This window comes from Notolabrus celidotus, chromosome 4 (assembly GCF_009762535.1).
Source record: "Notolabrus celidotus isolate fNotCel1 chromosome 4, fNotCel1.pri, whole genome shotgun sequence".
Lineage (NCBI taxonomy): Eukaryota > Metazoa > Chordata > Actinopteri > Labriformes > Labridae > Notolabrus > Notolabrus celidotus.
The window spans coordinates 15,045,829-15,073,594 of record NC_048275.1 but is presented as its reverse complement, the minus strand read 5'-3'; the positions used below and the strand labels follow the sequence as shown (position 1 = coordinate 15,073,594).

At 38.3% G+C, this 27,766-nt stretch overlaps 1 protein-coding gene across 1 annotated transcript in view; it reads left to right on the top strand.

Moving 5' to 3' along the window:
- Nucleotides 1-27,766, top strand: part of LOC117811887 (VPS10 domain-containing receptor SorCS1-like) — a 76,835-nt gene that overhangs the window by 27,082 nt on the left and 21,987 nt on the right. The window contains exons 2-19 of the mRNA XM_034682383.1: nt 2,861-2,928; nt 7,113-7,212; nt 7,424-7,582; nt 9,019-9,092; nt 13,745-13,809; nt 14,289-14,407; nt 14,744-14,833; nt 15,671-15,850; nt 17,708-17,854; nt 20,166-20,268; nt 20,512-20,588; nt 21,228-21,319; nt 21,465-21,572; nt 21,862-21,979; nt 22,161-22,294; nt 24,747-24,860; nt 26,061-26,232; nt 26,496-26,682. Coding sequence (XP_034538274.1) covers nt 2,861-2,928; nt 7,113-7,212; nt 7,424-7,582; nt 9,019-9,092; nt 13,745-13,809; nt 14,289-14,407; nt 14,744-14,833; nt 15,671-15,850; nt 17,708-17,854; nt 20,166-20,268; nt 20,512-20,588; nt 21,228-21,319; nt 21,465-21,572; nt 21,862-21,979; nt 22,161-22,294; nt 24,747-24,860; nt 26,061-26,232; nt 26,496-26,682 — 2,107 coding nt within the window. The remainder of the gene's footprint in view (nt 1-2,860; nt 2,929-7,112; nt 7,213-7,423; nt 7,583-9,018; nt 9,093-13,744; nt 13,810-14,288; nt 14,408-14,743; nt 14,834-15,670; nt 15,851-17,707; nt 17,855-20,165; nt 20,269-20,511; nt 20,589-21,227; nt 21,320-21,464; nt 21,573-21,861; nt 21,980-22,160; nt 22,295-24,746; nt 24,861-26,060; nt 26,233-26,495; nt 26,683-27,766) is intronic.

The window sequence follows — 27,766 nt, the reverse complement described above, 5'->3', positions numbered from 1 at the left end:
GAAGGTCGTGGTTTGATCCTGGGTCTCACTGTCCATATGCTGAAGTGTCCTCGGACAAGACACTTAACCCCTAACTGCCTCAGGTGCTGATGGGATTACTTAACACTGATGGGCCCTTTACATAGTAGCCCCTGCCATCAGTGTGTGATGTGTTTATAGGTGAATGTGACATGTAATGTAAAAGTGTTTTAAGTGGTTGGAAGACTAGAGAAGCGCTATATAAACACAGTCCATCGCCTAATGTCACGTTCACACAAGACGCGAACGATTGCGCTATTCGTGCAAATTCAAACACGAGAATGTTTTGTATTTATTACGCCACACCAGTCTGTTGCTATCAAACATGGCTGGGCTTGCGGACATTGGATGGGGAAGCTGTTTATGCTTAAAGGGGCAGAGCTATCTACCTAGTATAACCCATTGCTGGAATCAAGTGACAGACAAAGTTTTTCACAACTTACCAGATAATCCTCCTCACTCACTTTCCTCACAGCGAGCTCCTGTTTATTCCTGATCCCATAAAAACTGTCAGAGTCACAAAGTTCTAGGAAACCGCACAGAGATATAATCAATGTGTCCCATATATCCCAGATGAATGAATCACTGCTGGTCCGTACATCACACCATACGTCACGGATGATCGCAGCGCAATAGATTCGCTGGAGTTCAGATTTATCAACTCTTACGAATTATTCGCACATATAATTCGTTTCATTTGTGCGAATGAAGTGAATAGCGCTATTCGTGGGATTCACGCCTTTGCATTGACTTTGCATCCAATTAATTCGTCCGAATGATTTTATTCGCGTTTGGTGTGGACGCCCTATCAGAGTTACATTTCTGTTTTTAAAAACTACAGACATCAGAGTGAGGACATTTGAATGTTCTGTTCTTAAAGATGTTAACAGTCATAGTTTAAGGTACCAAGAAAAGAAATGGTGCTAAATAAGATACCACGAAAGTTACAAGCAGTCTAAAAATTGGTGTAAGTCGATACATCAGTCACATCTGTGAGCGGGCAAAGAGTTAATCAGAATATAGGATTTTGTGGTGGCATCTGGGGAGGCCAGTCATATTTCAGGTGGCCTAAGCCACCCAAGGCCACCCGTGGACACTCCTCTAAATGTAAGAGCTCAGCAAATTGTAGATGTGAATGATAATGAAACCTCAGCAGTAAAAAAACAAAGCTTTTTTTCTTTACTTCAGTATTTTATTAAGGCAAACCAGAACATCTTTTGAAATTTCATATGTTTTTCTGTTTTTTTATGTCATTTTAAATACATGTCTCAGAGTTGATTTATACTTTATTTGTATTAAAATCCAAAACACATCACAAGATGAAACCTTGGGTCTGAGAAGTTTGATTTAAAATATTTGGCTGTTAGATTTTTCAAAGCCCAATTTATTTAATGCAAAACACTCATTTGTTTCAGCCCGACTTAATAAAGTGTATACGTGATAAAAGGTTTATACTTTGAGTAATTAGAGTGTCTTAATGTACCGGAAAAATGTAGAGGCTTATTTAGATTTTACTGTGTTCCTGTAAAGCTATACAGAAATTAACAGTGTCAGTTTAAAAAGAAAGAGAGTAGCGTGTATTGAGGATAGAGTGTTCTGTGTTTATCACTTTGACTTACAGTTTTGTACAACCTATCACTGCACACTGATTGACTGCTTTAGCTCTGAAAAGACTCTTTTTGATTTTGAAAGTGTATTAACAGCTAAATATTGGTGTCGACCTTACATTAGCGACCTTGGAGAGCCTCATGTGTGCACAGCAGGTGTCCGCTACAGCTTTGTTTCACTGAAGCAATTACAGTTTCAAAAGAGGAGGCAGCTTTTATCCAGCAGAGATCAGGAGCCCTGACTTGTTTGATTTTTAGTGAAAGCCATCAGAATATCTGCAAACTGAAAAAGGTTTTTTAAAAGTTCAGATTTCTTGTTTACATGATGGAGCTCGTACTTGTTAGAGGAAATGTTTCCCCAAACACTCATAACACTTGATAATTAGACGATAGTTGAACAAGATGCCAAGAGAGGCTTCCCAAGAGGGTAATGTAATGTAGATTTTATGATTGCACCATGCAGGCATTTTGTGTACGTGGTGAAGGGCACAATATGAACAACAGTGTTTGTATAAAGGAGTGACAAGGTTTGACTAAATGGCATCAACAGAGCAGAAAATGCATTCTGTTGAAGAGAAGTTCACATATTTTTTTCATGTACACATTCAAAACAAGTTAGATGCATGCAAAAATTCACAACATGCATACAGTGTCACACTTAATGTGATCTAGGTTGTGAGATCTGCAGAGAAATAATCGTTTCTCTTCATATTAAATGTCCACAGTGGCCACTTTTTGATGTCAGCTATAATTTACAAGACATTTTAAAATCCTCAGCTTTTTATGCACATTAAGTAAAGCCCTGTGTATTGTAAACCACATACATCTAAGACACTTGTTTACGATCCGCTTCAGAAGACATGTCCCTGATATTTACGATGTCTGTCTCTGTGTGCCTGAAAAGAATTTTAATGCAGACTTATTTATTCATATAGTCATAGCTTACTAGTGCTAGCGTTTCCTGTAGTCCACAGGGTCTTAAAACCCATTCTAGCATGCATGTGTTGATCAGCTTATCCTCAGAGAACGTGTACAAGGTTTATAGCTATATGAAAAACAAGGCATGTCATCAGTGCTTTGTTTGCTTCTATTTGAGGTGGAGCTGTCAGTGGATTTTAATAGGTGTGCATGGATGACTGTGCACTTCTTTTTCACAATGTGACACTTCATAAAAGCTGTTCCCAACACTTATTATGCACTGCTGCAAAACAGTCACATTTCTGTTCTGTTCACAGGTGATCCTCATGTTGACCAAATACTACGACTTCAACTCTGGCAGAGTGACGGAGAGCTCTTTATGGAGGTAAGATCTTCACACTGGTATTACATTTTACAAAGAGAAGAACAAATACATGTATGTAATACATTATTAAAACCATTTGCAGTCACTTTACCCCTTTGCTCTGTTTGTGGCCTTGTCATTAATAGAATAAAACCTAGGGATTCACAGTATGGATTCTTTTGAGCCCACATTTGTAACTGTTAATAACCTGCTCTTGATTGCTGATACTGATAAGATTGTAGGTGTTATTTTTAGGTATGTTCCAAAGCAACTAATGTCCTAGTCGTATAAACAGAAATTAAAATTCCAACTAGCTGATTAGTCTAAAGGCAACAAAAACTCATTCAAAATTGATAACAGAGTGGGGCGCTGGTGGCCTAGCGGTCTAAGCGCCCCACATACAGAGGCTACAGTCCTCGTCACAGGGGTTGCTGGTTTGATTCCCAACCGGTCGACCAATTCTTGCATGTCTTCCCCCACTCTCTGCTCCCCATATTTCCTGTCTCTCTTCAGCTGTCCTGTGGAATAAAGGCAAAAAGCCCCAAAAATATAACTTTAAAAAAAAAATTGATAACAGTGTCTGGGGGTAAACGATGTCAACTGAATGTGGCTATTGTTAGTAGAGCTAGCATCACCAGCCTTCGGTACCTGCACGTTAATCTCTACATGCATGTGTTTGATAAGATAAGATAAGATAAGATACTCCTTTGTTCATCCCGCAACAGGGAAATTCACAAAGTTACAGCAGCAAACAAGAAGGTGTACAGTACAAGAATTCCAACAAGAATATATATAGAAAAAAGTGTCCATCAGAGACAACAGCTTGGCCATAACTCTCCTGTCAGCCACCACACAGCCTCCACAGGGTCCAGGACTGAGCTTGCTTTGTAACTTCTTCTACACATCACTCCAAGGTTAACCAAACACAGCGTTCATACAACTTAACTCCATTTTCTAGATCAAATTGTGCTGCACTACGAGATACCGTCTGTCATCTGTATTGTTTACAACTGGTAGCAGTCATCATTAACTGTAGCTACTGCTCAGGCTAGTCAGACATATCATATCCCCTTTTCAGGCCTGAATTACTAAAATATTAATAACTCATTTAACCAACTATAATTCTGGTATTGACTAGCGAGGGTGATGACATTGAATCATATCATTTACAAAAATTGCACAATTAATCCCTGATAATTTTACATCTTTGATTTTAAAATGTGCAGTGTGTGCCCATCTGAGGGTAAGAAGGCTGAGATTTAGTGAGCTTATATTAATATTTTATACTCACCAATTCTAACTGAAATCACTGCTGTTTACACACAGACAAGAACGGCTCTGACTCTGGAGTAAAGCGTAGCACTCCTGTGCATGCAACAGCGTCTTTTTCATGTTTAAGTGCTGAGCCCTCAAACTAATACTCACAGGACAACGTCAGAAGAACAACGTATGTTTCTGACATTGTTGTTGATCAGACTGTGAATGTGATCAGATTGTGAATGTGCTAACTGCTAGCTGAAGCTCCTACTGCTTCATATTTCATCAATACATCTTCATTGTAATGAAAACTTTTCAGGTGACTTGAAAGATTTGAGGACCTTTTTCCTCCTGGTATACTTGTGGCACATGCTATACAAGTTGCAATGTGATATTCTCCTCTGAAAACAGTGACAACAAAGACAGGGATGAGGACAAGTGTTGCGGCTGCACGTGTCGCTCTTCTTTTCTGTATACCGTCGCCTACTGTGACAGAATGTTAGTGCTTGTTAAAATATGAAGAAAGAAAGAAAGAGAGAGAGAAAAATAAAGGAAGGAAGAAATAATGAAAGAGAAAGAGAGGAAGGACAGAAAGAAAGAAAAAAAGATAAGACAGATACAATTATTAATACAAAATTCAAACAATACATTCAAATAATAAGAAAAAAATTACAGAACAATGAATCATATTAAGATGCTGCTTCATTAAACCAGTGACCTATTAGTCCAATTTGTGTTGTGCATCACTAATTCAAACATATAATATTTTAAAGAAAGATTTGAGGACCTTTTTCCTCCTGGTATACTTGTGGCACATGCTATACAAGTTGCAATGTGACATCCTCCTCTGAAAACAGTGACAACAAAGATGGGGATGAGGACAAGTGTTGCGGCTGCACGTGTCGCTCTTCTTCTCTGTATACCGTCGTCTACTGTGACAGAATTTTAGTGCTTGTTAAAATGGAAAGAAAGAAAGAAAGAAAGAAAGAAAGAAAGAAAGAAAGAAAGAAATACTTTCAACCTACGTTATTAATGCAACAGTTCAAAATAAAATACTTAAATATCTATCACATTTTAATCACTATGGAAAGAAAGAAAGAAAGGAAGAAAAATAAAAATAAAAGAAGGAAGAAAGAGAGAAAGAGAAAAATAAAAGAAGGAAAAAAGAAAGAAAGAAAGATAGAGAGAAAGAAAGAGAGAAAAATAAAGGAAGGAAGAAACAGAGAATGAGAATGAGAGGAAGGACAAAAAGAAAGAGAGAAAATAAGATAAAATAAATACAATTATAATTACAAAATTCAAATAATAAGAAAAAAATTACAGGACAATGAATCATATTAAGATGCTGCTTCATTAATCCAGTGACCTATTAGTCCAATTTATGTTGTGCATCACTAATTCAAACATATAATAGTTTAATCTGCTATCTCTCATGTTCCAAATTTACCGTTATGTAGAAAAGATAATTACTGAAAACATGACCCATATCTCTACTGTCCATCTTAAATTAATTTTGCTTTTTTATGTGCTCTGTATCTATATCTGGTGGCAGCACTTCTTGGCATAACTCTCCCAAACAAGTCAGTTTGGATTACAGTAATCTGGGTGTTATATCAGGTTGTTTAAAAGAACACTTACAGTAAGTTAAACCGCTCTGCTTTCTAAACACACAAAAGTTACGTAGAATCATAAAATGCATCTTTGTGCCTGGCTCTTTGAAAGAACAAAAAAAAACATTGTTTATTCCTCTTGATCATTCTCTTCTTTTGCATCCTTCATTGAAGCCCATATTATAAATATTTTATAAAATGATAATGTGAAAACAAACCTGAATCTGAAGGTCCCACTGGCTTTGCAGCTCTCTGTAGCGAGTTGAGCTTATTGTTAGGCTTTTAGATCTACACCGTCCCTGTTTTAGTTCTGTTTTACAGCGTTCACAGTGTAATTTCCTGTCAAAGCAGCTGTGAGAATCCTCTACAAACACAATACATGCTACCTGTTCAGAACCTAACAGGAGACAGAAAGAGTTAGCCGCTAAGTAAAGAACATAGTGAAGCATTTATCAGCCTAAAAGCCAGATATTTCCCTCAGGGTTTGGTACAGACAAAAAAAAAAAAGCTAAAAGGGAGTGAAAATTGGACTTACATCTAGCTGACTTCAAATGAATGATAATGTGGCTCCATGTCTGCTGGAAGTGTAAATGAGCAAGTGTTTGCTAACAAGTTTGCAATGTAACTTGAAAGGTAAAGTTTGTTAGCCAACTTTTTATCGCGGCCCCCAAGTGACCAAAATAATAAAGAAATCCAGATTTAGCATGAAAAAGTTGAATGTTCAGAGTAGGATAGCACCGCAACAGAAGGGAAAATCCATCTGAAAGTATTCATCATAATTAATAATGACCACATAATACTCAAGATGAAAAGAGAACAACCTGTAAAACCGCCTGAATCCACTCATGTGTTGACTCAATTTCTTTTCTGAAGTGTCGCCAAGCAACTGGGACCAGATTGTATCTGAGAGAGGATGAATGACATCCAAAATGAGCTCAAAAAGCAGAACCATTTTGGAGGACAACCATTATTCTCCAACATTTTTACATGTTGAGAAAGTTTCTTCTCAGCCAATGGGCAGATGTGTCCTCCAAATCCTTTTTTGTTTAAAAAAACACAAAAAGATTAGAATTAGTGTTTACCCCATAGCATTAATAACAATAAGAATAATAGGTCTGCTCTTCGGCTTGCATGCCACACAGGATATTCTAGTTTATTTTTATAATTAAAAAAATCTCCATTCATCTAGCAAATTGCTTCATGACTTCTGCTGTTGCAATTTTCTGCTTGCCTGATATGCTTAATGATACCATCAGCATCTTAACTAGTAGGTGTTGCTCTATTCTCCTTTGCTCTCCACCACAACCTTTTAAATTCATCCCTTTAATTGAATTTTAGGTCAACTGATTATGGGACCACATACAAGAAACTTAATGAGAAAGTCGGGTTAAAAACCATCCTGAGCTACCTGTACGTGAGTCCAAACAACAAAAGAAAGGTAAGTTCCATATGCATGAAAAATCCTGCCTGTATTGTATAAATTATTATCACCGTGCAGCAGACTTATTATCATTTCCACTACATAGCAGCCCTGCTGAAGCTTGCCTCGTGTGTCTATTCTGAGTAGCACGAACACCCTAAGCCCTGTGGAATGGATGCTGTCAAGGTGGGCCGCTGATTCCCCTGTCTCCTTTCTTGTCTTGTCTCAGATCATGTTACTTACGGACCCGGAGGTGGAGAGCAGTCTGCTCATTAGCCTTGACGAGGGAGCGTCCTATCAGAAACACAGCTTAGCCTTTGATATCCTCAGCCTGCTTTTTCACCCCGAGCAAGAGGACTGGATCCTGGCTTACAGCCACGACCAAAAGGTAACGTGTAGCTGTCAGATGGCATGAAAAAGATGGAAGACAATCTGAAAAATGTGATGGAAAACCTCAAATCAAAAAAATCTCTGCATGGAAGTGTAAGCTTTTGTGAGTGGCTTACATGCTGCTTGACAGATTGTATCTCTTTTGATTTTATTTCACAAGTCTGTTTGGTCGACAGAAGATTCATTTCTTTTTAAAAACAAAGAGGCTAGGTTGTTTTCATTGGGTAAACCATCCATTTTGTTAAAAGCAGCAAGCTAACCAAGGCTGAAACACAAACAGCTGCTCACCTGTTCCCCTTAAAAAGTCATAAGGCCTGGTTGCAGTCTTTTACTTTGAAAGGATTTGTCCTAGACAGCACAGGGGAAAGCTAACAAGGAAGACACGCCCAAGCAGTTCACACAAGCTCACTCACGCAAACACACGCTCACACACAAATGCACACATACACACAGCTGCAATAGCATAAACATACACACACCATTACTCTGTGTGAGAACCCTGCTGTCTGCTTTACTCAGCACCGCAGACATCAAACTCGGCCTCCCCAGCCTGCTGCTATTTGGAGGACTTGGTTTTTAGAGAGAAACACAGTCAAGGTCTAAGAAGTGAGATAAATGGAGCAGGGAGGAAGATGAAAGCTTAGTTTAAGGCCATCGAAGGGTCAAAATGAACATGTTCTGGCGAAATTTGGCTCCCGGTCACTCTCTGCGTCTTCGTAGAGAGAAATTTCATCAGTTCGTCCGTGGGTTTTATCACAACTGAAATTAATCTGAGTTTCATTTTACATTTATCGATCGACTGTCATGTCTTTTAAAAGTATAAAGCTCTCAGATGAGTAAAAAATGATGCTGCTTATCCTTGTAAAGCTCACAGCTTAAGATGCTCGCAGCTCAATCATTCTGGCAAGATGACAGGCCTTTTGAATGCTCGGACAAAAGTCCAACTTTGCAGTAAAAAGGAGAGTAATGGCTTTGTGGAGAAGAAAGAAGATTACAATGACAGTTGAATGAGTGATTTTAAAATGCCAATTAGTTAAAGATCTCACTTAGACGTTTAAGGAGACACTTTGATTTTAAGATGAAAGCATATTTTTTATGTCCTCCTTCCCTTCATTTCCTTGGCATCAACATTAATTCACTTTTTTCTCTGCTTTCTCTTTCTGTATTATAAACCTGGCTTCAGAGTATGACTGAATCTTTACAGGAACTGACAGATTTTCTCATCATGGATGCATTTTCACATAAAGTATGCGCACAGCAGTGCAGTATTCAAAACAATGTCCCCATATTGATGCTGCAAAGTCTACAGATGTGACAGCTGCTTGATAATACAATTGGACATAAATCAGGGAATAATTCTCTTGAATATTCTGACTGGGAAACATATTCTTGTACTGTAACTCATTTGCGTAATGCGTTCCTCTTCTTTTTCAGCTCTATGTCTCTGTCGAGTTTGGGAGAAGATGGCAGCTTGTGCATGACAGCGTTGTCCCCAACAGATTTTACTGGTGAGTTCAACTATCAGTCTTTTGCAGAGGTTTGTCTTTCTAGGAGAGAAAGTGCCGCAATGTTGCAGCATTTTTTGACATAGTCAAAAAACAGTATGAATAATAGACAGGCATGGAACAATTCTACATGAATAAATTAATATGTATGCATTTTTAGCTGTCTGTTTACAGAAGTAGTGCAGAGGGGAGATGTCTGTAAATATTTACAAGTCTTAGAAAAAACATCAGATAGTAGCATGAATAAAAGGTTCACAGACTCAGACTGCATTAATATTTCCTGTTTCTGATCAGTCAGCGACTCATTTACAGTAAAATCAACAAAAACACTGTCTGCAGTTTCTTAAACACCCAGAAATACTTAAACCCTTGTCCCATATAAAAACAGCAACAATAATATAAATACTTGATCATGAGGAGAAGCCCTGTATTTAAATGTTAACTCGGGTGAAATCACATTCATCTTATCAGCCGGATGTCCTTCAAGTTTCAAAAATGAAAGATGCTGCGCCTTTTCTTTTATAGATTATCATAAATAACATTTCAGTCGGACAACTCCACGTTGTGATGGTTTGAAATATTTATTGCAGCAGGAGAACATTGTTTGTGTTTGGCGTCCAGGTTCAGACCTCATCACTCCTCGCAGTTTAAATTTACATACAACATTTCAAGGAGAGATGACATAATATCTTAAACCCCCTGGTCTGAGTCTGCAGGTGGAGGCTGGGGGGTTTGAGCACAGCAGACAAGTCTATCATCTTACATAGGCCGCCAAATTGGGAGGAAATGTTCGTCAGGTGATTGTGAGAATGACCCATGTTATAAGTGTGAAATCAGTGTAGCTGGAGTTTTCTGCCTGATCTAGCTGACAGGCGTCGCTCCATTCGCTCCGGTCGGTATTGACACGTTCATGCTGAGTTGAAATGTAATGTTTTATTGGTTGATCTGCAGCAAGTGTGAACTACTGATACAGTGCACACGTGCAGTAAGGTTGTTTTGTGCAGGGGGTCTCAGCTGAGCTTCCCAAGTGTTTTAAGTTAAATCAAACTCCTAATTATAAGAGAATTCATTAAACAGCACTCACATGTAGTGGCACAAAAGGCAATAATTTGCGGTGATATTCATCAGAGTTGAAGTGTGAAGAAGCATAATTCATCAAAATTAGACTTGAGTACAGCATTTGAGCATTTGTATTCAGTTATTTCTCAACTCTACTGATTATAGTAAAGGAACAAGCTGAGTAAGTCAAATCAGCTCCTTATTTTTATACAGTTTCTTTCATTACTGAATTCTTCACCCAGATTTATTTTAATGATGCAGATTTATGACTATTTTGTGCGAGAGGTTGTACTTTTTTTTTTTTTTACAAAATGCTTCACATAATGAATATTTAATCCAATAGAATAACTCTGTTTAAAAAAAATATATAACGTGTCTAGATACCGCCATATATTGCAAATCTCATCACACAATGCAAGTTTATTAATATGATACCTGATGTCTTGTGCACAGGATCAGGCCTGATGATATGGCAGAGAGCTCTTGAGTGTTTTAGTGATATTAAATGTTAAATGCTAGTTCAGGGATTACAGCCCAGAGTAAATGTTTAATTTATGGTTGTTTAATCGTTGTTGGCTACAAAATCCTTTTTCCAACCATGACTAAAAGCACAAAAGTGACCTGCTGTACATAGTTCTGCAGATTTTGCATGAGGCTGTGGGGCATACGGTGACCCCATGCTTCACCAACAACATCACAGTGAAGAAAATGAGAAGACGTGATGACATTTGTTTGACAGGGGTTGAGGAGTATTCTCTATTTTGCTTGTTTGTTTCAGTGTATTTGATTCTGTGGTCAAATTCAGCCTAACAGTACCATAGTTTACAAGCATGGAACATCTGCATGGCCTAAAACAGCTGCATGACATCAATCCAAAGTTAATTCTATTATCTAAAGGGTCATGCACACACAAATTCCCATTCCATGTGGACTCATAAGACTCTCAAAGTATACTTGCAGTGAGGAAACATTTGTCAGACAAAAGCAGAAACAGCTTACTATCATAACAAGACAATTCCAGTGTGCATTATGATTTAACAAGTATAACCCATCAGAAATAGATGGGGGGGGTGTTGCCTGGAAGTCTCACCTCAATCACACGACAAACAAAGCCTGGTTCTCTGCAGGGAAACAATTAAATCTGTTTCAGTGGATAACTGATATCTACCTTGATCTCTGATTTTTTTAGAACAATCTGCTTCACACAAAGCTCTAGATTGTTGCTTTTACAAGTCTGTTGATTAGGTTTGCAACACATCAACAAATCATTTTTCTAATACACAGGGGACAGCCTTCACAACATGACAGATTTGACAGTACAGTGTTTAAAAGAAGAATCAGTCAATCATATCAAATACATATTACCCTGTTCAAGGAATACACAATTTCCCTTGCTAAAAACCTTTGTAATGAGCTGCTGTTCAGACATTTTCAAAATTACAGTCTATGTGCTGTGCGTTTAAAGTTTAGCAGTATTTCAAACATGAATATACACCATACATTTCCATTTATTATTTATTATTTGAGAGTCGATTTATTCAGTCAAGACTGTCTGCAGTTGTTTTGGCAACCGCCTCCAGTGTTGGCTTCATCCTGACTGGTAAAGCATGATCAATCAAAACCCCAATTTCTGATGTTCAAACATGTACTTCCTTTCTGTCTGAGGAAATAAGTAAACCCCGAGTCAAACATGCCAGAATAAAACGCTCCCAAAATCACCAGAGATCTGCTTTGAAAGAAATACTTTCATCTCACCATTTGCTGCTCATCTTATCTGAAGAAATCTGACAAACATGATTTACAAAAACATGTTAACAGGCACCCTTGCTAGTCAGACATAGGGTTAGTTATGTGAAGAACACAGCGCTACACTGCAGGCGTTTATTTAAGAGCGAGGTCCCGCTGTTCGCTGATAGAATTGGATGAAGTATTTGACAGAAAGTCCATTAAAAGAGATGGAGCTGTGAGGCAATTACAGAGTGCTGAGGGAAGCAGGATGGGGGCTTTCTATATTATAGTTCAGACACAGTATGGAAAATGAGAAGAAACCCATCTTCTGTCACAACAGCTGCTATTAATACAAGTGGTCACTCCTGTCCCTCTGCACTTAACCACTATCTTGAAGAATCTCTACAAAAAAGAGAATGAAATGGCTAAGTACACCTTAGCCATAAAGTGCAGTGCAGGTCAAATGTCCGTCAGACCAGTGTTAAAAGATAAGCTTGTTGTATTATTGCTCCTCAGAGAACCGTAAAGATCTTTTATTCCCCATGTCTCCTCACAAAGTCAAAATGAAAATCAAACTCTAATGTGAAACACTTAGACTGCAGTTCAGATAATAGAAAAATAAAACTGTGAGGTAAATTATTCTATCAACTGTCTCTGTAATTTTTAGTTTATTTTTTTATCATTATTTGCACAGCACTGCTTCATTAGATATGCCTCAGGACAGCAGCACAATATTTGTTAAAGCTTTTTATTTGATATCTTATTAAGCCATTTAATGTTCAAAATAATTAACAAGAGATTGACAAGAAATAAGACAAGTACTTTCCATCAGCTCTAAAAGCCTATGTAGAGGTACTTCATGCTCGTGGTTCCTAGACCGGGTGTCAAAACCTAGAATCCGTCGATAAATCAATAGGTAACAAAATGATGATGAATTAATACAAGTCCTCTATCCCAAAATAATAACCCAGACTTCTCTCACATTCTCGTATTTTCATTTCTTTTGTGAAATACTTTAATCCCTTCAGGGCAGTGTTGCACCAGGTATTCATAAATCAATGTCTCCGTTTGTGTTTGCAGCCCTGTCTGTAAATAACTTTCCATTTTTAAGCTAGCTCCTGAATAATGCTGCTTAAACTTCAGGTTGCACTGAAACCGTTACAGGCCTCAGTTAAGGAACATAGATGTGAAAGTTAATGCTTTCAGGTTCCTGTTTGCTGTATAGTAAATTTAATTGCTTATCTGTTAAATGTAGAAATGATAAGGACTTAGTTTCTGACAAGCTGCTGCTTTTCAGGCGTTTGAGCTAATCTATCTAAAGCTATTTAGCTAGCCTGTTGGTTTAGTGTGTTGTTTCATAATTTTTCACCTATGTTACTTTTGTGAATGTAATTTGTAATTTGACATTCTTTTAAAAACGATTATTTCAGTTGTAATACGACACATAGCTAGCCAAACAAATGTATAATATGCTAGCTCATCAGTGCATTTAGCTAGGCAACACTTACACCTGAAGTTAACTACTACGTGTTAATACTGTCTTTATGTGTCACTTAGCCTACTTTACATAGAAACTAGAATTTTTTTAATTTATAAAAGCGGCTATTATCTACTTATATTTGCATTTCATCAATTGTATAATGGGCTAAGATCTAAGTCAAAAAACTACTTCTCAATATTTGGCTAGGCTATGATGATGACTGAAATAAGGCACTTCTTTATTTTAGTGGTCTCAAGCTAAAAAGATTGAATATATAACCTAAATGTGGGTAAATGATTGTATTATTAATGTACAAGAAGTCATCTTTAATTTACATCTTCCTTTAAGCAGAAAACTGATCCCTCTTGCACTTGTCCTGATGTTACAGGTCCAGACTGGGTTTAGACAAAGAGCAGGGAATGATTCACCTGGAGATCACCGTTGCAGATGGACGTAAGTGAAAACATAGTGTTTGTACTGTTTGTCCCAACATTTGTTGCAATTCCTAAAACCCTGCCTTAAAAAACTGGTGAGAGATTTAATCTTTTTGCTAACCCAATTAAAAACCACATCCCCATTTGAATTGGCTTCATGGAGACTCTTCATACGATTAAGCTAATTCATTTTTTAAGGGCTGGGTTGTGACTTGGCTCTGTTCTTGGCCACAGTGCAGAGAGGAGGGTTCTTCCATAAGGCCTCGTGTGTTAATGCCCTGTCCCTCGGGGGACTGCCTCATTTGGCTGATGCTAACGCACTGGGACAGCACTATCTACTTTATCTATTAGCAAGAATAAGAATTGGCCTCTAAAATGTTGCCTCCATGGATACTACCACCAGCATAAGTGATGCAAAGCCTTGATTTTGAGCTACAGAAGGTTGTCTGTTTTCCCCCTTTTCTGTATTTTTAGCACCCATCTCTTGTTTACCCACAGGGTCACAGTACATAACTTGTAAACTTCAGAATTGCTCTGATGGAAACAAGGGCAAGCCTTTCCCTGGATTTATCATCCCTAATTCCCTGGTGGTTCAGGATGAATACGTTTTCATCCAGGTGGGTTTTTATTACAAGGTCTGGCTTCATTAAAAGACAATTAAAAGCCGTAAAACCACTGCATTCAGTCGCATCTTAATGTACAGTCATGTTTTTCATTAACTAAAAGGGGCCATTATCCTGGGAAAGGATGGCATGGAAGGGAACTCACAGTGTCGTGTATTATACTAAAACTCTGCCATAATGCAAAACATCCTAATTAGCGGCAAACTCAGAGTTTCTATGGTGGTTTTAATTGTTTAAAACATGCTGCCAGCAATTGGTACACCCAGTGAAGTTTATGAATATTTACCTGAATTGTGATGAGCCTCAAATTGCGCTATTATGCTTTTCTAGGTGCCAATAGGTGGCCAGTCTGTCCATTATGTGTCCTATAAAAGAAACGCTTTCTACCCCATGAAGCTTCCCAAGTACACACTGCCAAAGGTAAGAAGATTGCTGCAGAGCGAGCAGTGTTTGGAGAGCCGAGCACATGCAGAGAGACAATCTGCAGAACAAGTGCAGCTCTCATTTTGCTGTGAAACACTCTTTCAAATGATTTTAAGTAGGCTTGTTCTCAGTTAGTCATGATGTTTGCTGACAAATCCATTAAACTGTTTACTCCACATTATTACCCTCCTGAAAACTGATTTGCTCATTCATAATTATATCTTCAGATCTCATGTTTATTCAAGAGCCATGCTTGGTTTTTAATCAATTGCCCTCCCTTCTGTATCAACAGATACTGAATTGATGAAAATAAATCTGGTGTTGCACAGTTTGTGCTCCCAAGAGCTTTTCTTTGAAGAAAAGTCCCATACATTTGCACAAAAACATTGTTTGGCACCAGTTTTCATTCAGTAAAAGCACAGCAGGGTGGCTTTGTGGTTTAAGTGGCCGTTTCATGTCAATAGGAGAGATTTAGAGCCTGCAGTGTTTTGACGATCAATCTATCCATCCATCCATCCATGTACTCTGTCAAAGTTTCCCTGAGTAGGACACACTACCTCTCCTCACACTGGATAAAGGGTTCTGTAAAATTAAATGGAGCCTGTCTTCATTTTTAGTGCATGGCATGAAACGCCTGAGGTCTAATCCCTGCTGATCCTGACTGAATCTTGTCAAGAAGTGACAAATCGCTAGCTAGCTGCATGAGCTCTGAGGCCTCTGTGCACTCATTCCTACACTGTTTTATTGAAAGAACTCCCTTAAATCATTACTTTTTTGGCTGCCTCGCTGTCTTCTCCACTCACAGACTTCTACTGATGACCTGAATGTGTTTAGGACTTGCAGATAATCAGCACAGATGATAACCAGGTGGTGGCAGCGATCCAGGACTGGCACCAGAACGACTCGTACAACCTGTACATGTCTGAGTCCAGAGGGCTGTTCTTCACCCTGATGCTGGAGGACGTTGTGAGCAGCGGAGGACCCGAGGGTAACATCATGATCGACCTTTATGAGGTGGGAAGCGACAGTGATGTTAGGGTGGTGCTGTCATCATGTTACCTGCTGTTATTCAGGGACACTGGTCCCAATGATATCACTGGTCTTGTTGTGTGACGGCTGCAGTTTATGGGACAGTTTTCATGGTCATGAATGTTTTCTTTGCTAACCTTACACACTTTCTTGCAGTTCTTTACTCATGTCTACATATTCTGTATGTTTCAATTCTGCATGCATTAGTTAAAACTGATTGTATTTTTGATTAGTTATTGATTTAAATTGGAGTATCGGTGATTAAGAAAACCCCTCACTAACCCTCTGCATGCTTAACATTTTCAAGGTCATCTCTGAAGATCTGCTGTTTTTTGTTGCTGCAAATTTTTATCTATCTGTTTGTCTTGGAGTTTAAACTCCCGAAAAGAGAGTAGAGCTGCATGATAATTAAATGTATCCTTTAATACTTGTCAATGTCAGCTTTAATTATCAAGAGCTCTAAGATTATGTTTGACAAACTTAAATACTTAAAAATAAAGTCAAGAAAAAAACAACCCAATCATTCAGGTAGCATTAACTGGGATTTTTTTCAGAATGATTCCTTGAAAAAAAAAGGACTTTAATAATTAAATGAATAACAAATTCTTGATTGATTTTGAAGAGCTCACTATGTCGTTTTGGAATTAATTGGCTATTTTTTGGGCTTTTTGGGATTACTAAAGAGAAAAATATTTGACAGCTTGATTAATAATGAAAATAGTTCTCTTTGTACACTTGAATAACGTACCTCTTTGCAGTATTCATCAATCAAATCACATTCCCATGCAATTTAAAGACTCCAGTGCTCCTCACATTTTTTTTTTTATCACGGACTATAAGAATAAAGTGGTTCCAACAAGGGGGAGGGGGATGCCAGAATACAGTTCCCTTTTGCTGGTTTTACTCTCAAGTAACAGCTCCATACAAATTTAAACAGACTCTGACAAGAGGAGAACCAACAGACAGCGTAAAACTTTCTAAGAGTTAATCTTGATTTTTCTGGCATGTTTTCCTTAAGTGTACCCTGCGCTCAGATGTCTTGGATGTCCCCACATAATGGAACAGATGTTGCTACATTGCGTTTTATTTTGCAGTCCCTCTCTCCGATCCCCTTCCTGCCTGTTTTTATTATCCTTTTCATGCCAAAGTGTCAAGCAAAGGCACATTAAGTTGGTTCAGTCTTAACAATATCACACCATCTATACATAAATTCAGGAAACACCAGCATCACTTAAAGCCTGTAGTCACAACGCAGGCATAACAGTAGCTTTAACTCGTGCCCTGCATATGTTATATGCGTAGAGGACAGAGGTACCACGAGGTTGCAGTGACCGCACATGTATGCATCACTCTGGATTACCTTCATCTGCAGCCAGCAGTAAAAGCATCACATTGTTACTAACAAACACCTTTGAAAGCCATCAGCGTTGGTTACTGTAGCTGCTCACTGACCCACACACACATTAAATTCCCTGAAATATTTAGCAACAATGACCTGACCAGCAGAAAATATAAAACAGTCATCCTGCCATTGACAAAAGATTTAAGCTCTTTAAATGGGGGAGAAATGTGAACCCTGCACGTGAGACTGCGTGTCTGTGCATAAAAACAAAGAGCAAGAAATATCTCAGGGCTGCGCCATATGTTGTTTTGATTCTGCAGAGTCCTACAGATGGTCTAAAATAGTGCTCCCTGTCAGAAAAGCTATCACTTTCAGACATCTCTTCCTCTACGAACTAGGCCTTCAGCTTTACTTAAGTCTGAATAATTCACTGTTTTTTTCCATCCCTTTTTTGTTATTTTCCCTCCATCGCTCTCTCTCTCTTTCTCTCATGTTTGCAGGTTGCTGGGATTAAAGGGGTGTTCCTGTCAAATAAAGTTGTTGAGAACCAAGTGAAAACTTATATCACATACAACAAGGGGAGAGACTGGCGCCTTCTTCAGGCTCCAACAACCGATCTCCAGGGAAACAAGGTCTATTGTGAACAAGTAAGTGGGCCACTGACAGGAGAAATATCTGCTTATTTGGTTTTCTGTTATCTGCTCAAACAAATACATCACTGGATCCTGCTATGGTATGGTCAACGACGGTGTCTCACATCAGTACAGCCCAGAAAACGTCAGGAGCGGCGGAGACCTTTCAAATAATTTAACATACCTCAAGGGTTTTGGGTTTAAGGTTAGAGGCTGTCTCATGCTGTACAGGTTGTAAAGCCTCCTAAAGTATATTTGTGATACTGAGTAAAAAAGATCAAATTGACTTTACTTGAGGGCAAAATCTCTCAGGGTACATTTTTACACCTTTTCAAAAATCTATTAAAACACTCAAAACATACGCTATATCCAAAAATATGACATTATTAGATCAACTTGTTCTATTATTTTTATCACAGTAAGAAGTTGTGGCAGCAGTAGATGTATTTTAATAGTTTAACAAGGAGTATATATTTAATTTGACCATACTGCTTATAGTTGTATGCTGCACTGAATAACATATTCTATTGTAACTATCAGGAGGGTTACGAAATATCAAACATATGGCACACATAAAACATATTTTTATTGTTTTTTTATGAAATGGAATCAAACATCTGTTACTCTGCCTTGTTTTATTAACTAAAGACAAAAATAATGCATCACCTGACAACAGAACTAAAAGAAACATGACATTACAATATAAACTAACAGCAACAAAAGAAACAGGCAATCTGTTGATTCATAAAAGACAAAAATAAAGACAAGATGAAAAAAGACACAATAAAATACATCAGCAATTCAGTAATTTAAAAAATACTATTGAGTAGAGTAGAATTGCCTTTGTTTGACATTGTAGGTGTGTGTAACAGAACAATAAAAAAGGTAGAAAATATAAACAAAAGGATATAATATAAAAACAAACGTCCAATATTTACAGTTAGCAAGGGACGAGAGTTATTTACTTTCGATAAAACGGGACAGCAAAGAGCCGCTGCAACAGTGTGTGCTGCCATCTTGAAACAGGCGTTTACATTTGCGGTAACATTTATAAATATAACATAGTGTGTTAAGGTTTCTTTATTATCCCACTATTCTATAAGAGATGAGCTCTTTCCATTTTAAATTATGTTGTGCTATTTTATCATAGTGACACATGACTTAACAATGTTTTGTGAACCAAAGATTAGTGCTTGGTATACTTCCGCTCACTGACTTCAAATCCTTACACCAGAACGATGACAGTATTTAGTATTTGGGGACAATTCTTGTCTGGAAAACCCAACTTAATTTTTTTTTTTTTTTAAGTGATATTTTTGGCCTTTTTGCCTTTATTTGACAGGACAGCTGATGAGAGACAGGAAATGTGGGGAGTAGAGAGCGGGGAAGACATGCAGGAGATGATCGACCAGCCAGGAGTTGAGCCGGCGACCCCTGCGATGAGGACTGTAGCCTCTGTATGTGGGGCGCTTAGACCGCTAGGCCACCAGCGCCCCAACATAATTTTTAAGATGTTAAATTAGTTCAAATATTTGTTTCAAAGCTCCCCTTTACCATCAATACAATAATGATATTCTGATCAGGTAAATGTGTTCTTGTTTATTATTGAGAGAATTATCTTCTGGGGTTTTTTTGCATAGCAGAAAGGAAAAAGCTTTATTTTATCGCATGTTTACAGGAGAAAACACAAAAATAACATATCTTAGGAAAGTAAAAAAAACAACAACAGTTATACGAGATCATAAAAACAAGGAGGACCTTGACATTTGGTCAATGATTAAAACTAGGATCATGTCAGTCCTAAAACATGCTTCAGCTATGATTAAAATCTTTAACATGTAAATATACTTAAATGGGTCATACAAACATATGTCATAATTTAAACTGAAACTCAATGTACATGGTACACATGCACTTATATACAGTACATCCTATCTTTACCACCTCACTCTTCTCACTCTGTAGCTTTAGCTGTTTTATAACTCCTCAAAATGTATCTGGAGGATCTAATATTCTCAATCCTAACTCCTGGAACTTTGGTGACTTCAGTTTTTGAGCACAAGTATTCATCTAAACTTTGATATTGAAAATAAAAAGCAACAATTCACCTCCTTCACTTTCGTTTTATGGAGGCTTGATGGTGTATGGTAATACATTTGTAATATTTTCAACTGTGAACACTTCCTTTCCCAGTTTTCTCTGACATAACAGTAAAACATCTCAGTTCAACATTTCTCTGTTATGAAATGTTATTTGGTCTCAAACCTTTCGTCATCTCATTTTGACCACGTCAAATTAATCTGCTTTGTTTTTTGTGTTGTTGCAGCCTTACTGTTCTTTACATCTCCACCTGCATGTCTCAGAGAATCCCTACACCTCGGGGAACATTGTCAGCAAAGATACAGCTCCAGGAATTATAATAGCATCAGGTGAGGAGATTATTTGATTTGCACCTTCGATTTTCACATCCATACTGTTGTTTACTTTCAGTCATATCGCTCCCACTTCTTAAGTTGTGCTCTGTCTTTTTCAGCTTACAGCAGGTTACAAAACAAAATCAGATCAATCTTTCCTGCAGATCTGTTCCATAGTTTGTCAGAGGAAAGAACAACAAGCACACACAGTATACACCTCACTGATGTGCTTTGTTCATGTTTAACCTTTGTATGCAGGTGTGGTTGGACCTGAGCTGACCAGCACTAATGTCAGTATTTTCATCACATCTGATGCTGGAAACACCTGGAAAGAGGTACAGTATAATATCTAGTGCTGCATGTATAAGTGCTTATCCTCTTACCTGAACAATACCTGCGCTACTGCAAGTTTGGAATCATGCTGAGTACAATCAGGTTTCTCTTTTTACTAAGGGAGCTTTTATTAATTTGTTATATGTTGTCTCAGCCTTGAACTAACTTCAGATTTAATACAGAACACGCTGAAAAATTCGTCTAGCATCATCTGAATAAAGGATAGGTGAATAAAACACGCAGAACCTGTCAAGGCTTCAATGCCAACTTTCAGCACTCACTTTTTAGCTCTTGTGCTTCACACAGTTACAGAGGATTAAAGAATTGAGGTTTGACACACAAGGCTTGTTGTGTGAGATATGTGCATCTCTGATCTGTAAAACCGATAAACCAAAAAGAGCATACAGAGTCTTGCCATCGGCTTTAAAAGCTCCGCAAACCAACAAAGCAAGCAGCATTTGCTTGATGCATTTGTTTACTCACACAACTGAGACTCCTGTGTGAAGAACATTTATGGTTTCTGCTTGTTCAGTGTGTAGGAGTGAGGATGCATGTTCCTTATGTTGTCACTGATGTATGCTGTGTGTATAGACTTAAATGTGTTTTCTGGTGTGACAAAGTGAAGCTGGTCGTGTCTGCAGGTTTTTCAGGAGGAGTACAGTGTGTTTTTCCTGAATCAAGGAGGATCTCTGGTGGCCATAAGACACACACCTCTGCCAATTAGGCATATTTGGTAAGGATCTCCGAGGATGGAGCGCATCGTTTTCAGGGACTACACACATTCTTTGAAACGGGCTGAGATTGTTTTCCTGCTCGAGGCTTTTCCTTCTGACTTTTGGCTGGTCTGTTTGTGATCTAACCATTGTTCTCTCCCTCAGGCTGAGTTTTGATGAGGGCAGAAACTGGGACAAATATAGCTTCACCTCCTCTCCACTCTATGTTGACGGGGTGCTCGGGGAGCCTGGAGAGGACACCCTAATTATGACGTAAGATATAAAGAAAACATAAAGAGCTGAAATGTCTCCAGTTTGTTAATTACCACCCTAAGAAACTAGATATAAACTAGATGATGACTTAGAAGTGTACATGGATTAATTTAATGAGGTTTTGAAAGGGTTTTCACTAGCCTACGATGTAGAAGAGTGGTCCCAACTTGGATGAGGACATTGATCAAAGTCAGAGCATTGAATTATCCAAATGTCCAGAGCCTTTTTCCACTACATTTACCCCTTTACTAAACACTTCTGACCTTGTTTGTCTGACTTGTTTGTGCAGGATATTTGGTCATTTCAGCCATCGATCTGAGTGGCAACTTGTAAAAATTGACTTCCGGTCCATTTTCCAACATCGTTGCACATCTGAAGATTATGTGACATGGCAGCTACACAATGGGGTAAGAGGATACTGCTCCTCCCTGACTGGTGCTAACATCAGGCTTCTTGTCATTGATTAAACTCCACTGAATCTCTTTGATTCAGTCACACAATAAAAGCCAGATGGCACCAAAAAAGAAAAGAAAAAAAGAGAGAGAATAAGAACCTCTGAAAATGTTTTTGATCCATTATTAATCACAGGACGAATCGTGCATCATGGGAATGAAGAGAATCTTCCAGAAGCTGAAAGCAAACGTTCAGTGTGTCAAGGCCAGAGATCAGTATATTTCCCAGATGTCAGACTCCTGCCCGTGCACAGAGGCAGATTTTGAGTGGTGAGTTCCCCGCTCTGCAGCTTCTCCTTTCACTTCATTAAATCTAGTGCACAACGCTTTATACGTCTCCAGAGGCAGAGACTGCAAGGCACACCGAAGGCACAACAAGAGGAGTGTTTGAAGATTTATATTTTATAATTCACAACTTCTTAATCATATTTCTGGTATCTTTCTATAGGATCTTATAGTTCACTGTGATTGTAGCAAGTATAATTGCATAGGAATAATTAACTTGCTATTGCATCATATAGTGTTGTAGTCAAGTCACCAAACATGGAGTCTAGTTGAGTTTCAAGTCTCCGCTGTTCAAGCGTAAGTGGAGTCCGAGTCATCGAAGAAGAACTTGAGTTGAGCTCTCAGTATCTGAGTCCAACCCCATTATCCAAGTCTGCGGGACCTTTTGGATGTCTAGAAAACTCATTTCATTCATTAACTCTAGATCCTGACTGATCTTGTCAGCAGGTCTGTAGATTTGAATTATCAATCAAATTACGGCGCTGTGCGATGTGCATAAATGTGCATCTCGCCTCTCTTACTATGGAGATGCGTTCATCAATTATGCTGTGATGGATGACAGCAGGTTTCTCTTGCACTCTCAGTTACCTGCATCCCAAACCACTATTGATGAGGATTTCAGTAATGCAGTAGGTACTGCCTACTACATACTGCATTTGAATTTAGTATGTAGTATGACTGTTTTGTTGGGTTTGGTCTGCAGTACGCTGAGCCAGACGTCACTGGATTTCTGGTTTTGGAATGCGGATGTAAACAACAGCCATGCTGATAGAGAAAGTGCTTCTTTAGCATTCTCTAATGATTTGTGGTTATAATTAATTTAATAATTTTCACAGCACCTAAAAACTGAGTTCCCAATGTCAAAAAGAAGAAAAAAGAAAAAGCGGAACAAGCGCTGTGCATTATGGGAAACAGTACGCGAGGCAGACTGGTCCGATGCATACTGTGAAATTTTCCCGAATTCTTACGACATTCAGGGAGTTTTGGCATACTGCAGATTTATCTCTTGTTCACATACTACTTACTACATACTGAATTTTGCCCAAATCAGGGCACTGCTAGTATAGTAGGCGGTTTCGAAAACAGCCAAAGTCATTTTATCATTAGAATAATAATATTAATAATGACTTGTATTTATAGAGCATTTTTCAAAAAACAGGTTGCAAAGTGCTTTACGTGTGCAGCAAAACTTAACAAGCATACCACAAAATCGCACAAGGCAAGATCAAGATACAAAATTCCTTCAATAGAACTCTAAAAAAATTAAAGTATTTAAAATATATCTTTTCAAAGGGGAAAAATGAAATGAAAATCAAATAAAGTGAAAGTAAAATCTAATCACTTTCTTTCCAGTGTAACCTGTCGTTTAGGCACATCCAGCCTCTATTAGCATCAGAGCTGTTGCTGAGCAATACGCCATGTGAGCACACATGCAGGTGAACACACGTGCCAACCCTGCTCAAAACTGAATTAATAATCAGAGCCTTATAATTAAAACTAGTCTTTATCACTGAATACTTTTTGGGTCCTCTCCATCTACCAAAACCAGAAAGCAGTCAATCCTCGAGTATAAGAGTCACGAGTCCTGAAAATTAGTACTTGAATCAGACTCAAGCGTTCCCTCTGGACCTAAAATACTACACCACTGGCTTCAAAGTATTGAAATTTGTCATAGTTTACATCATATTTTTATGTTTTTATGCACAAGATGTTCTATTTTAATTACCCCTAGTGGGAGTAATAAAGTTCACTGATTCATGTCTTTGATGATTGACACAAATTTCTCCACAAAAAGAAAGTCACTTTTTTTTTTTCTTGAGCCACAATTAGGATGGAATAATCTGGGAAACCTAATTTTACAAAACATGAAAGCACATCACAAATTCACGGAGAAAAGATTATAGAAGACATTGAGTCTATCCTTAACAATCAGTGAAATATTTCCACAGCGATATGACGTTTTCCTCTGTCTCTAATGAGTCAGAACTTCTTGTACGTCCCTTCACTGTCTCACACTTTCTTTTATCTCTCTGATCTTGCCTGTGTTAAATGAGCACCACTCACAGCTATATTAAACAAGCTTAACACCACGTAATTACTATAAGGCGTATTAAACTTTCCAACTCTGGCTCCTGAGACTGTGTTTCCTCTGAACACAATGACAGGAATCTGACAGATCCCTCTGACTCTGCCAAGGTAATAATTGCAGAGTGTGCTAACACACACAACGCCTTTTCTGCTTCAGGAGTTTGATACATAAAACATGAAATCTCAAATACTCCGAGCTGCTGGGTTGTTGCAACTTTCTGCAGCAGGGAACACCTCTACTGTGTATGATTCTGTTTGAGCTTTGTAATTATATTTGATATTTTAAATAAATGATAACAAATCCCAATTACTCCCTCTTTGTCTGTGCTTCTTGTTCCAATTGAAACAGCGACTACGGGTTTGAGAGGCAGGTTGATGGAAGCTGCACTCCGTCTTTCTGGTTCGTTCCTTCAGCAACATTCAGAGACTGCACCACTGGAGACAGCTTCCTGAACACCACAGGGTACGCTTGATATGTTTGTATAGGCATGAGCTAAGGGAGAAGTAGGTGTGCTAATATACTTAAGAGCTGTGATGGAAAGTAACCAAGAACCTTGACTTCTGTATCAGGTACTTGTGCTTCATCCACTTTCTGCAGCCATACAGAGGTAAACATTGTTCCTTTAAATGTCACCAAACCTGATTGAAAGCTTCATCCACTTGTTACTTTTAAAGATTGAACACATTTTTAAAGATTTAACCAGTGCTTCTATACCTTGTTTGTTCTTTTCCACTCAATAAAAAGAGTCTGCTTGTGGCTCCTTGTTGCATTTGAGATGTGTATAGGTTGGTAGTGGCTCCACGAACAAGACATTTCTTCTCTGCACTGCTTTTAAAATGTCAAGCATGGCCCTCTAATTTGTTTCCACAGTCCAGGCTCAAGGCAAAAAGTGACTGTGCCTTATCTATAGGGGCACCTGTACTGTGGAACAGCCTGCCAGGGGAAACAAGGATTGAAAAATCAGTTTCATTTTTTTTAATATCCTCTGAAAGCACTTTTTCTATCAACAGGCTATTGTGTAAATGATCTTGTAGTATTCTTTAGCAGCATCAGTATCTTTCACTGTGTCAAAATGTGTTTTGCAGAGTGCCCACCATCTGCAAAGATGGGTGAAAAATATTCACATGCATGTTTTTAGTTCTCTATCGGGGGAAGATATACCCACTGAGGTTCACAGTGGTTAATGTAGCTGTATGAAAACATTTGAACCACTAGTAATGTTAAGGATGAAATTGTAAACACAAAAGAGATCTTTTATTTTTGTATGGCTGAACAGAATGTATTTTTTCCCACAATAACTAACTGAACCTGAATGCCACATGTTGTATTTGACAGTGTTTGAAGGCCAGTTGAAAAAACATTTAAAAAGTCAAAGTTTCTAAAAGTATAAGTGTGTTTTGAATGACAGATAGATTGTAATGGTATTCATTTTTATATCATAGCTGGTGTTAAATATCGTTTAATTCCAAGTCAGTTCAAATGAGCCCACTCTCAACTGATGGCTGTTGTTGATAAAAGGCTAATTGAACTGACAGAGCTGTGGGAGTAAGTAGAGAAAAACACTTTATTATACTGTCTATGAATCTCTCCCTGTGTGTTCATTTGTTTTATGTCTGCTCTTACACTCATCCATGTCTTTTGGGGGTCTTTAATGAATTTCAGATATCGCAAGGCTTTGTCTAACAACTGCACTGAGGGAACGCTGCTGAAGTATAGCCCCAGGCGACAAAAGTGTCCCACTCAGGCACCCAGGGGCCTCCAGCTCCTAACCAGCGAGGGAACACTGGTGGCAACCCTGGAGAGGAACGTCACTTTCCTGGTCTTCCTGGAAGAGGTGCTGACTTCACATGAATCCAGTAACAATACTGTCTGTTACAGAGTGAAACATCTTTTTTCAGTGTTATATGTACATTAAGATCCTGTCGGAGACATAGCACAGGCAGGAGCATGTCAAGTAAATGTGCAGTGACATGAGTTACCACTTGACCTCCTTTTTGCAGATATCATAGAAAATGCATGCTGTTCTGTGTCAGCAAGGATGCTGACAAACATCTGAGGCTACAACATGAATGACAGTATTTTGTTTCCTTTTTGAAGGGTCTGAGCTCCACCACAAGTATTACTGTAGACTTTGGCGATGGGACCTCCATATCTTTTGTAAACATAAGCTCCATCGATGACGGGATCAAGCATATCTACAATAAAGTTGGCATCTACCAAGTTTCTGCGACAGCTGCCAACACTCTGGGCTTTGACAGGGTGATACTCTACCTCCACGTCTCCTGTGAGTGAAAACAACTATATGATCATTCTTCCAATTAGGGATGACCACAATTAATCGATTATCGATTAATAAGAAATTACTCGAAACACACATTTTTGTTATCAATTTTCCGTCACGTGGAACAAACATCATGTGGTCTCATATTACACTCATCTATCAGGGAGGTGTTTTAAGTTTAAAGCATGTTTCGATGTGAATCAGCTAAAGGTGTTGCGCACAGCGGAGACGCTCAGCTGGCGGCTGCGGCTGTGCGTCAGGTCTCCACGTGCGCTTTAATACGAAACTGCTGCCAACAACAACACGGACACAAAGGTTGACAGCTTTAAACAGGATATTTCCCACCTTTGGATACGAAGGCAACAGACAGGTGGGAAATTCAGGTACACTATGTTTGCAGACCAGCAACATCAGAGCCGTCTGGGCTTTTCTCCAGCGGGACTGATTATGACCCGGTTGCGCTCCCGGCTGACACCTGACCGAATACATATGTTTATTTTTCTCAATAAGAACGAGTAGACAGAAATCTGGACGCTGTGAGTCTGAAGTACTTTTCTGTTAGTATTATGAGCCTTCACTTTATAAGATTATGTCCGCGGGGAATATTTTAATGAGCCTGATCGTTGATATTCTGCGTGTCAAACGTGTGCCCGTATTTAATCCAGTCAGTTTTATGCATTTTGTTGCTGTAGAAAATACAATTTAAGGGGAAAACAACCTATTTGGTATTGTTTTTGACGTAAGAATAATAATGTTTTTTTTTTTTTATCAATTAATCGATAATTGATCGTTAACATTTCCAAAAATCGATCACGGAAAATACCTAAAATGTACATCCTTACTTCCAATACCTTTTAATGGGTTATTCTGAGACAACTGGGCTTTCATAAGTTATCGCTTCATTATGATAATCATTTTTTTTTTTTTTTTTTAACCTTTATTTTACCAGGAATAGTCCCATTGAGATACAAAGTCTCTTTTACATTGTGTATAACCTTTAACTTTAAATTGCCATTTATTATAAAGAAAAAAAAAACAGTTATGCTTGTCTATAGAAATCTTAATAAATCTACTTTAAAACAGCCTT